Genomic DNA, 11,377 nt, shown 5'->3' with positions numbered 1-11,377 from the left:
CTCCTCCTCCTCCTCTTCTTCCCCCTTTTTCTTTTTTTGGTGCCAGTACTGGGGCTTGAACTTAGATCCTGGGAACTTTTTTTTTTGCTCAAGGCTGGCACCCTACTACTTGAGCCAGAGCTCCACTTTTGGCTTTTTGTTGGTTAGTTGGAAATGAATCTCACAGACTTTTCTGCCCATGCTGGCTATGAAGCTCGATCCTCAGATCTGAGCTTCCTGAGTAGTTAGGATCACAGGTTTAAGCCAGGAGTGGCTCTCTAGTTCTCAGTCTCTTAAGCATATTTACCCAGCCTCACTGAGCAGGTGGGAGGAATATAACTTTCCTCCCCCAGAGCAGCTCTGATTTGATCTGTTGTAAACACAGTTTCATTTGCTCAAGAGTAATCCTGCAACAGTCTGGGATCCAAGTCACAACAAATTATTTATTCACCTATTTTGCTCTAACCACATCGTGGGAGAGGGTCACAGTCACGGTATGTGTTTGTGATTAGGGGAGCAGGTAGGGTTGAAAGTAGTGTAGACACTTCATTAACACCATCTACGAAACAGCAGTGGCTGTATCTTCAATCTTTTGTGATTCATGATTGTGGGTAAGCCATGGAGCCAGTGTTCCTGTAAATGACAGGTTTTACTCATGAAAGTCAGTCTGGGAGATTAAACATTCCTGGCATCTGGAGTTGCAGAGATGTTTGATGTTAATAGGTTTACTGGAAGGGCTTTGGTGGGGTTCCTCTGGCCTAACACAGGCTGGCTGTTGATGTCATCAGCAGACCACACTGGCTTTCTCTGCCCCTGTGCCCGTAACTCTTCATCTCTGATTCAGGCTTCTGTCTCTCAAGCCTTGGAGAAAATGACTTCATCACTGTGGCTGCCTGGAGGCCTGTCTGTACCTCTCCCTTCTCTGTAGGCCCCACCTCCATAATCCTGTGGCTTGCAGGAGCCTGGCCAGAGGCTTTTCCTGTATCTTGGACTTGCCCAGTCTGAACAGCTTGGCTACTTAGGAATCAATTTCCGAACCTTAAAGCTAGGAATAGCCTGAGAGAAAAGCTGGGAGTTGGTGGTTCAGGCCTGTAACCCTCTCTACTCAAGAGGCCAAGATCTGAGGATCGAGGTTTGAATCCCTGAGTTGAAGCCCTAGAACCAGCACTCACACATTAAAATAGAGCCCAAGAGACCTTAGAGACCTCTAGGGACAATCTAGGGACTCCCAAACCTGGCATGCTTCATAGGTGATAGAAAACATGCATCTTTACATTCTTTCTTGAATCTTATTCCATAAACCTGGATTGTCCTAAGATGGTATATATTTGACATGGAGTGTGGCACTTGGTGACCATGATCAAGTCTCATTCCCTAATTTAATTTAAAAATTATATATGTCTTTACTCTTTTCTTTCTTTCTTTCTTTTTTTTTTTTGTCGGTTGTGGGGCTTGAACTCTGGGCCTGGGTGCGGTCCCTCAGCTTTTCAGCTCAAGGCTAGTGCTATACCACTTGAGCTACAGCACCACTTCCGGTTTTCTGAGCAGTTAATTGGAGATAAGAGTCTTACAGACTTTCCTGCCCAGGCTGGCTTTGAACCGAGCTCCTCAGATCTCAGCTTCCTGAATAGCTAGGATTATAGGTGTGAGCCACGGGTACCTGGCCTTTACTCTTTTACAGAGAATTATGAAGAAAACAGATTCCAACTCCTGTTCTTCCCTCAACCCAGTTGGAGTAAAACATTTGGGATATGTTTAGAAAATTGAAATATTCTTAGACTTTGCCAGAGAACCATGCAGACATCCAGGTACAGAGAACAAAGGAAGGTTTATTGCCGGGAAAGGGGGCTGACAAGACTCCTTCTCACAAGGGAGAAGTGAGAAGAAGCACTGCCTATTGTCTGAGGTGACCTATATAACCTAGGAGGCTTAGAAGGAGCTAGAGAAGGCTAGAGGTGGAGACCCCGGTGTGGACGTGCGGGTCAATGGCTTCATCATGGCGGACTAGGATTTATGGCTACTGTCCAAATAGTAGATAAGGGTCCTACAGCTGCCCAGACCTGAAGGTCACTCTAAGGGGCTCCTGTTGCTTTATATGGTGGTAGCTGCCCCAGAGAAGTGCCATCCCAAGGGAAAGGGGGGTTGGAAGTTGATTATTTACTGCCTTTACTACATGGGCCTAGTGTTGCCAAGGAAGGGAGCGTGCTAAGCTGTGGAGAGGGGAAGGAGTGGACTAAGCTATGGGAAAGGAGCTCATTTTACTAACAAAAATACACATGGTATAAAAACCAATGGAAAGGGGCTGGGAAGGTGGCTTAGTGGTAGAGTGCTTGTCTTGCATGCATGAGACCTTGGGTTTGATTCCTCAGCACCACATAAGCAGCAAAAGCTGGAAGTGGTTCTGTGGCTTAGGTGGAGAGTGTTAGCCTTGAGCTGAAGAGCTGAGGGATAGTGCCCAGGCCCCAAGTTCACGACCAGCAAAAAAACCCAAACCAAACCAAAAAAAAAAAAAGGAAAATAAGTCTCTGGTCTCCTTTGTTCACTTCCCCAAAAGTTAACTACATTTATTCTTTTTTAGGATTATACTAGGAAGTACATTTTTGTGGTTATGTTGTTTTCTATCTATAAAATCTTAACAAAGGAATTGTCCTGTGTCTACTAACTTTCTTTTATCTTGTTTATTTTTGTGCACTTAACATACTTTGGAGCTCACCATTGTCAGATTCCTTTCTAAATAATTATTCAATATGTATTTTTTGCCTCAAACAGTATTTCCTGTTAGGTTAGAATAGTTGTACAGAGGGGAATTTCATACTGTGTAAGTTCCATTTCCACACATGTTTATAATATATACCAATCTATCTCTCCCCTCTGTCATTTTCCCTCCCTCCTTCCCAGATCTACTTCCGCAGGTTTTATTGTTCTGTTTTTGTCATTTCAAATAGTCTATTCCACTCATGTCATCCTCTTTAAAAATGTATTTAAAATTTCTTTATTCTTTTTTTCTTTTTGCTTCCTTAAATACTTATTTTTTGTTCCTTCTGTTTAACTGAAATAGTTAACCCTTTAACAAATGTCTGCATTTTCTTATTATACTAATAGTTTTGTTCTTTGCTTCTGTGTCTTTTAGATTTTTTTCACTTCTCTTTGTAAATGAGAAGCTGTGGAACTCACTTTTCTTTTCTTTTTTTTTTTTGTTTTGGGTCCGGTCATGGGGCCTGAACTCTGGGCCTGGGCGCTGTCCCTCAGCTCTTCAGCTCAAGGCTAGCGCTCTACCACTTGAGCCACAGCGCCACTTCCGGTTTTTTTCTTTTTGCTTATGTGGTGCTGAGGAATCGAACCCAGGGCCTCATGCATGCAAGGCAAGCGCTCTACCACTGAGCCATCTTCCCAGCCCTGTGGAATTCACTTTTCTGTGTGTGTCTGGCTTATTTCACTTGGCATGATGCCCTCCAGATTCATCTGTGTCATCTCAAATGGTGTCTTTTTTTTTTGGCTAATCCTGGGGCTTGAACTCAGGGCCTGGATGCTGTCCCTAATCTTCTTTTGCTCAAAGCTAGCATTCCACCACTGGAGCCACAGCACCATTTCTGGCTTTTTCTGAGTAGTTTATTGGAAATAAGAGTCTCACCAGCTTCTCTGCCCCAGCTGGCTTTGAACTGTGATCCTCAGATCTCAGCCTCCTGGTCATAGGCACTGTCCCTGAGCTTCTTTTGCTCAAGGTTACTGCAGCTCCACTTCTGTGATTAATTGAAGAGTCTCACAGACATTTTTCTTCCCGGGTTGAACCACGTTGAACCACAATTCTCAGATCTCTGCCTCCTGAGTAGTTAGGATTACAGGTATGAGCCACTGGTGCCTGGCTTTTTTTTTTTTATATTAAAGAATATGAAGCCAAGCTGGGTGTCAGTGGCTCATGCCTGTATTCCTGGCTACCCAGGAGGCTGAGATCTGAGGATCATAGTTCAAAACCAGCCCAGGCAGGAAAGTCCATGAGACACCGCCAATTAACCACCAGAAAACCAGAAGTGGTGCTGTGGCTCAAGTGATAGAGTGCTAGCCTTGAGCTGAAGAGCTGAGAGACAGCACCCAAGCCCACAGTTCAAGTCCCATGAATGACAAAAAAAAATGTAAAGGTGTTATGTTACATAAGTCAAGTAAAGAATACATTTCTTTTTGGACAGTGTCAGCCCTTCCCTTGCTCTTTCCTGATTACAAAGGTCATTTTCTACATAGTGTATGTTAAACTTTTGATGGTTATTGTCATATTACAAGTACTGAGCAGAAATGGATGTCGAAAAGGAGACGATGGCATTGTCTAGTTTTATTTCAAAGTTTGAAAAGTTCCCCAATGCCCAACAGGTGACTGTATTCCACTCGGAAGCAACTGATGGAGAATGGAATAATACATTTTTAACAAATTTCTGTAATTTTCAAGTGGCTCCTAAGTTTTTAAGGCAAAGATACTTACTAATTTCTTTGCGCCTACCTACTTAATACACCAACTGCTAGATATTTCTTCTGGCCTAGAAATAAAAAAAAACTGGGCAGTTATAGTAGTTCCTCTCACAGGGTTGGTGCTTGATATAAAGGCTGAATAAGCTAATAAATTATTAAGATGATTATTAATGATTATTTAATAATTATTATTTAGTTCACAAAACCTTGGTTTTGTTTAGGAACAACTGATTAATATCTGAGTTTTTTTTACCTGCAAGAACGAGACACCAAATGGACACTGGTTTAAGCAGAAACAATAGATTGCTGGCTCCTGTGTCTGGGATGTCTAGAGTTGTAGATAGCATCAAACTTGGCTGGGTCCAGGTGCCCTTGCAAGCAACAAGGCCTCAGCAGCCATTGTATCTTTAGAACTGACTCTTCACAGGTGAGCAAGCTTTCTCCATTCTCATCCTTCTAGATCCACATCCTTTCATACAGAAATTCCAGGGAAAAGAATCATCTTTCCTGAGAATTTGTAAAAATACCGGAGAGGATTCTGGCTGACCAGCTTGGTCATTTGCCTACTATCCCCTGAATGTGACTATGGAGATTGTAATGGGTCCTGATTTGCTCCCTGCCAAATGCTCCAAGTAAACCGTATGGAATGGATATGTTTTCTGTTCAGAAGAGAGGGAGAATAGGAGACAAGGCACAAGGCCAAGAACAGTAATTTTCTCATTTTACAGATAAGGAAAGTAGATTGGTAAGATCAATAAGTATGGGACTCTGGAGTTATTCTCATTTGGGTTCGTATTCCTGGTCAAATTAACCATGTCTGCATCTTCCTTCCTTCCTTCCTTCCTTGCTTCCTCTCTCTCTTTTCTTTCCTTTTTTTTTTCTTTTCTTTCTTGTCAGTCATGGGGCTTGAACTCTGGGCCTGGGTGCTGTCCCTGAGCTCTTTGGCTCAAGGTGAGTGAGCCACAGTACCACGTCTGATTTTCTGATGGTTTATTGGAGAAAAGAGTCTCATGGACTTTCCTGCCTGGGCTGGCTTTGAACCGTGATCCTCAGATCTCATCCTCCTGAGTAGCTAGAATTACAGGCATGAGGCACTGCCACCTGTTTCCATGTCTACATTTTAAAGACTTGACTCCTCACCTGTAACATATACATAGATGAAGTAAAGGCCAGCAAAAAATGGACAGTAAGTATAGTTCCTCTCTCACAGGCTTAGTGCTTGATATGAAGGCTGAATGGGTTAATGGATGTCAAGCATCCTTCATGGGCCAGGTAATAGGAGGTCCCAGTAAATGAAGCCGCCATCCTTACTGTTCATGGGACTTTAGGAGGAACCTCTGACTTCAGGAGGTTTGTGTCCTTCTAACTAGACAGGCAGAATGAGGACATACAATACTGATCTTCCCTTCCTGTTTGTTGCAGAGCCAGCCCACATGGATGCCATCACCCACTCCCCTGTGGGAGCCGGGCTTCCCAAACACATTCTGGATATCTGGGCCATTGTCCTCATCATCCTGGCCACCATTGTCATCATGACCTCCTTGCTGCTGTGCCCGGCCACTGCGGTCATCGTCTATCGCATGCGGACTCACCCGGTCCTCAGTGGGGTTGTCTGAGCCCCTCCCGAGGGGACCCTTTGGGGAGGAGGACATGAGTCCCTTTCCCAGACCTGTTCCTACTTCTCTAAGAATTGAGCAGGAAGGACTTCAGAGGTTGGACTTGTGCCTCAGTTTCGATTCGGTGGCTGGCTAAATGTGTGAACTGGTTGACTGATGCCACTGTGAGCTCTGGATTCCTTATTTTCAGCTAGGGGTTGCAATGCCTCCCTCATAGTGTTGAGAGAACCAAATGACCTGGTGGAGGTGAGAGCTGTGTATGAACAGCACAGCCATGACAGATGGGCCAATGTTAATGCCATGGACTGAGAAGCATTGAAGAACCAAAGAACTTACATGCTAGGGATGGGCTGAAGGGGGGTGAGGGAGATGTTGAGGGGAAGAACAGCCATTGCCAGTGTTCCGCAGGTCAGACTAAGCCAAGTGGCTCAATGTTATTCTTTGTGGAGTGTCACTCATTTTCTTTGGAGTGCCAACTCTATTTTCTCAGGTGGGCTAGTATAGCAGAACAGGCAGGAAAAGCAAAACTTTCCAGGACCAGTCTCTGCCCCTGTGTACATGGCAGAAGGGTTCTGCTGTTATTGCCAGTGCTAATAGAATCAAGGTAAATGGGCTTGTAGTTTCGTATTTCTGTTAGCTTTGACAGTAAATCAGTGTTGGAATATGCAGGGTGACTGAATTTCCTGCCCAGTTTTCAGGGACTCCAGCTCTACTCCTGTACTAGGGTTGCTGTATATCTCTGTCCCAGCTCCTGCTACATTACACTCCGTCTACTCCCTCCCACCGGCATTGCAGCCAATGCAAGGTACTTATATTTTAGGAGATATTCCAAGGACCTTTGGAACCAACTCAAAACAGAGATAGTTATTTTAGATGCTATGATTTATATTTATATAGAGATATTTCTGGACTACCCAAATGTTTCAATGCACAAAACAGAAGCACCCTGAGATTTATTAAATTATCTAAGAAGATAGAACAGACATTGGGATGTTGTGTGAAAATGATGCTTTTACTTTTATCTTTATTTCATTGATATACACAACCATTGTCCAATAAAATGGTAGAATGAGCATGTCTAAGGTCTTCCTTTCAGAGTACCTATTAAACTCATAACTCAAATGAAAGTATTCCACTGGACTTATGGGTCTTGGAGGTAATTTGAATGTAAAAATATATAGAAAGAAATGAAAGACATTGATTTCCAGGATCCTAGCTTCCACAGGTTGTACAGTTTATACAAACACACAATGTAGGGAGGACAGATTTTGCAAGTAAGATAATGAATTTATTATTAATTATGTGCTTTGGATCTTGTGTTCCATCTTGTGGACGTGTTCAGTTTGTAGTTATTTCAAAATCTGATTCTATTCCTTTAGAAACATTTCCTTGTTCCATAATAAAAGCTGGCATGCATATATCTGAACAGCAAAACCTAAAGCACAGGACAATTTCTATCCACAGAGCCATTAGGGAAATGCAACTTAAACTTTCAGTGTAGCTGTCTGGTTACTGACATCCAGGAAGACACACCCAAATAGTTGGACAAGATGCTGAGCATAGCAAACAAAATGTGTGTTTTTATTCCCCTCCCCAACTCATATGTTAAAATCTTAGCTGTGGTGGTATGAAGGAATGGGGCCTTTGATGGAGAACTATGTCATGAGGACTCTGCTCTTGTGAATGGCCATGCAGGAAGCTTCCTCACACCTGTATGCACGGTTGCTTCATAAGATGGTTATTTTCTTACTAAAAGAATTCTGGTGAACTTTTCAGACTATACTTCCCTAATCCTTTTAAAAGTTATGATTTTGTCTGGTGCTGGTGGCTCACACTTGTAATCCTAGTTACTCAAGAGGCTGAGATTTATGGATCACAGTTCAAAGCCAGCCTGGGCAGTAAAGAGACTTTTATTTCCAATTAAACCACCAGAAAGCCTGAAGTGGTGCCATGCCTCAAGTGGTAGAGCACTCGCTGTGAGCTGAAGGACAGCACCCAGGCCTAGAGTTCAAGCCCCATGACTGACCAAAAAAAAAAAAAAAAGATTTTTTCAAGCACATAGTTCCCTTTATCGCAGATTTGTTTTGTTTTAGTACTGGAGCTTAAACTCAGGGCCTCTTTGCTTAATTTTTTTAAACTTAAGTGGTCTACCACTTGAGCTACATCTCTACATCCAGCTTTCTGTTGACTAATTGAAGATTAGACTTGCCGATTTGTTTGACTAAATCTTCATCCTCAGATCTCAGTCTCCTGAGGAGTTTAGGATTACAGGAATGAGCCACCAGTGCCCAGCTTTGAACTTTTTCTTGCTTAGGTCTGCTAGAATGATTCTTGATTGGTTGATTTAGATTAAAAAAATCTGTTCTTGGGGCTGGGAAGGTGGCTCAGTGGTAGAGCGCTTGCCTCGCATGCCTGAGGCCTTGGGTTTGATTCCTCAGCACCACGTAAGCAAAAAGAAAAAAGCCGGAAGTGGCACTGTGGCTCAAGTGGTAGAGTGCTAGCCTTGAGCTGAAGAGCTGAGGGACAGCACCCAGGCCCAGAGTTCAGGCCCCACGACTGGACCCCCCCCAAAAGAAATCTGTTCTTATTAATTATTGACCTAGAAAGTCTACTTTCTTTTTCTTTTGATGGCACTGTGTTTGAACTCGGTTTTGTGCATGCTGAGCAAACTCTGCTACTTGAGCTACCCATCTGGCTCATTTGCTGTTATGTTATTTACATAGCTATTTATTTAGGCCCCTCCCCCCTTTTTTTTGTTCTGGTGCTAGCCTGGATGGTGATTCTACTTATACTCTCCTGAATAGCTGGGGCCACAAGGGCACACCATTGGCTTATTTGTTGAGATGGGGTCTCACTAATATTTGGCCAGGCCTGGTTTTGAAATGTGATTCTCTTGATTTTTGCCACCTAGCGAGCTGGGATTATAGGCATGAGCACTGCAGCTTGACATAGCAATTAGCAACTACATTAAAAAAATTGTTTTTTGGTGGCACTAGGTCTTGAATTCAGGGCCTAATGCTTAGTAGGCACATCTCCAACCCTGGCTATTCACTTTGTAAATCACTGTGTAATCTGGCATCAGTGAGGAAAGGGTTCTGTTATTGAGAGGTCTTAGAGAAAATAGACATACCAAGGAACTGGTGGTCTCAAGACTTCAGAGCCCATTGGTGGTGATAGAATGAGAAATGTTCTCTATAGTTTTGGGAACAAATCTGGTAGAATAGTGAGCTGGTTACAGGAACATCATCCCATGAAGAACAAAGATATAAATTCCAAATCCAAATGATCTGGAAATAACAGCTTTAAAAATGGCACCAATTCAGTTACCCTCCCCTCAAAAAAACCCCCCAAATACGCAAAGAAACAACCACTCCATTAATAAGTGGATTAAATAATTAAAAAGAGACTTCTCTGGAGAGGAAATAAGAATGGCCAATAGAGACATGAGGAAATACTCAACATCTCTTTCCATAAAAGAAATGCAAATCAAACAACATTGAAATTCTACTTCACCATAGTTAGAATGGCCATTATCAAGAAACCTAATAATAACAGATGCTGGTGGGGATGTGGCCAAAAGTGAATGCTACTACACTTGGGAATGTAAACTTGTTCAGTCACTATGGAATGCAGTATGTAGGTTCCTTAAGAGACTAAACATAGAGCTTCCCTATAACCCAACAATCCCAATCCTGGGCATTTACCCAAATGACCACAAACAAGACCACCCTAAAGCTACCAGCACAACTATGTTCATTGTAGCATTAAGATCTGGAATCAATCCAGATGCCTCTCAGTAGGTAAAAGAGTGATGAAAATATGGTATATATACACAATGGAATTCTATGCTTCCATCAAAAGAATGATATTGCACCATTCATAAGGAAATGGAAAGACATGGAAAAAAATCATATTAAGTGAAGTAAGCCAGACCCAAAAAACAAACATAGGCTGCATGGTTTCTTGAACCTATTTCTGGTTATAACTAAAAAGCTCAATAACCATTCTTCAAAACTCCCCAGTCCTGAGCTTCAACTCCAGAAATAGCCAACTTGAGAATTACTTTAAGGAAAAAGAGAAACAATTGCAATATTTAGACATAAAGTAGTCTAATAAATATGGTAAGATATAGTAAATATGGTAAGAACAATGAAAAATATGGTAACTAGGCACCAATTGAAATATAATGTGTAAATACAAAATGTACATATTTAGTGGATACCTCAGAAATTTTGTAAGATGGGCTAAGAGATAACAATCTAGATAGACAATAAAAATGAACTTCTATAATTTTTGATAGTTACTTATGCAAGACTTAAAAAAGATAAAAAAATTTGGAGGAGTTGCAAATAGAGATCATACTTGGAATATATGAGCCTTCAAATCAGAATGAGAAGGAGCATAGAGGAGATTAATAGAACCTTATTGGAGCAGTAAAATTCTAGTAATAATTTTCTTTTGATTCTTCATTCTACTTGGCTGTAGTGAATTTATGAATGAATGACATTATCAATTTTTCATCAATAATATATTTGACATTTTGCTCTATTTTATGTTATAGGAGTAATTTCTGATATTTGTACTTCAATAGCAGATGACCAAACTCCAAGGTAATATTTCTGTATATATTTATCTAGTCCAAAGAAGTGAAACATATTTGGCATTAGTCAATTTTTTTTTTTTTTTGCCAGTACTGGGGCTTGACAAGGCTGATGTTCTGCCACTTGAGCCATACCTCTACTTCTGGCTTTTTGTAGTTGGAGGTAATAGTCTAATGGGGTTTTATGCTTGGGTTGGCTTCAAACCAAGCTCCTCAGATCTTAGTCTCCTGAAGAGCTAGGATTATAAATTCTTCTATCTTGTTTCCTTTGACTTTCCACATATAGTAAGTACTGATTGTCAGTAGTAAGAAGTATTATTAACCTGCAGATGGAAAAATCATCTGCTTTGTGTGATTGTGAACCCTTGGGCTCCGATGGTTAGATGTTGGTAGCAGGTGATATTGTTGGAGATTCTAAAAATTTCGTGTATATATGTAATGTATCTATGTTATATACAACATGTAACAAACATGTAAACAAACATATCTGTACAAATATAGATTATATTCATTATATATATGTATCCTTTCTCTGAAACCTTGTGGGAGGATAACATGGCTAGACAGTGTTGTTTCCCCTTGAATTCGCTAGCGTGTGTGTGCAGCCGCTGCTGTCCTGCGGAGATCACATGGGTGACTTCAGTACTGCGCCCCATCTGCCAGGAGTTGATCAGCATGAGATCCTCACAAGGCTGAATACAGGACATGCCGTGCTCTTGGGCTT

At 41.7% G+C, this 11,377-nt stretch overlaps 1 protein-coding gene across 3 annotated transcripts in view; it reads left to right on the top strand.

The window, feature by feature from the left end:
* Smim3 (small integral membrane protein 3) overlaps window positions 1–7,130 on the top strand; it is a 23,874-nt gene extending 16,744 nt beyond the window's left edge. For 2 of the 3 annotated variants that reach the window (XM_013025518.1, XM_013025515.1), the window contains exon 2: window positions 5,860–7,130. In XM_013025518.1, coding sequence (XP_012880972.1) covers window positions 5,871–6,053 — 183 coding nt within the window. In that variant the 5' untranslated portion in view covers window positions 5,860–5,870 and the 3' untranslated portion in view covers window positions 6,054–7,130. Of the gene's footprint in view, window positions 1–5,066; window positions 5,146–5,859 lie in introns of those variants that run through there. The other variant, XM_013025516.1, reaches the window with a different exon arrangement.
* The last annotated feature ends 4,247 nt before the right edge of the window (window positions 7,131–11,377 follow it).

Source organism: Dipodomys ordii, unplaced genomic scaffold (assembly GCF_000151885.1).
Source record: "Dipodomys ordii isolate 6190 unplaced genomic scaffold, Dord_2.0 Scaffold85, whole genome shotgun sequence".
Taxonomy (NCBI): Eukaryota; Metazoa; Chordata; class Mammalia; order Rodentia; family Heteromyidae; genus Dipodomys; species Dipodomys ordii.
Note: the sequence above shows the minus strand (reverse complement) of the source record. Positions and strands in the feature narration are given on the sequence as shown.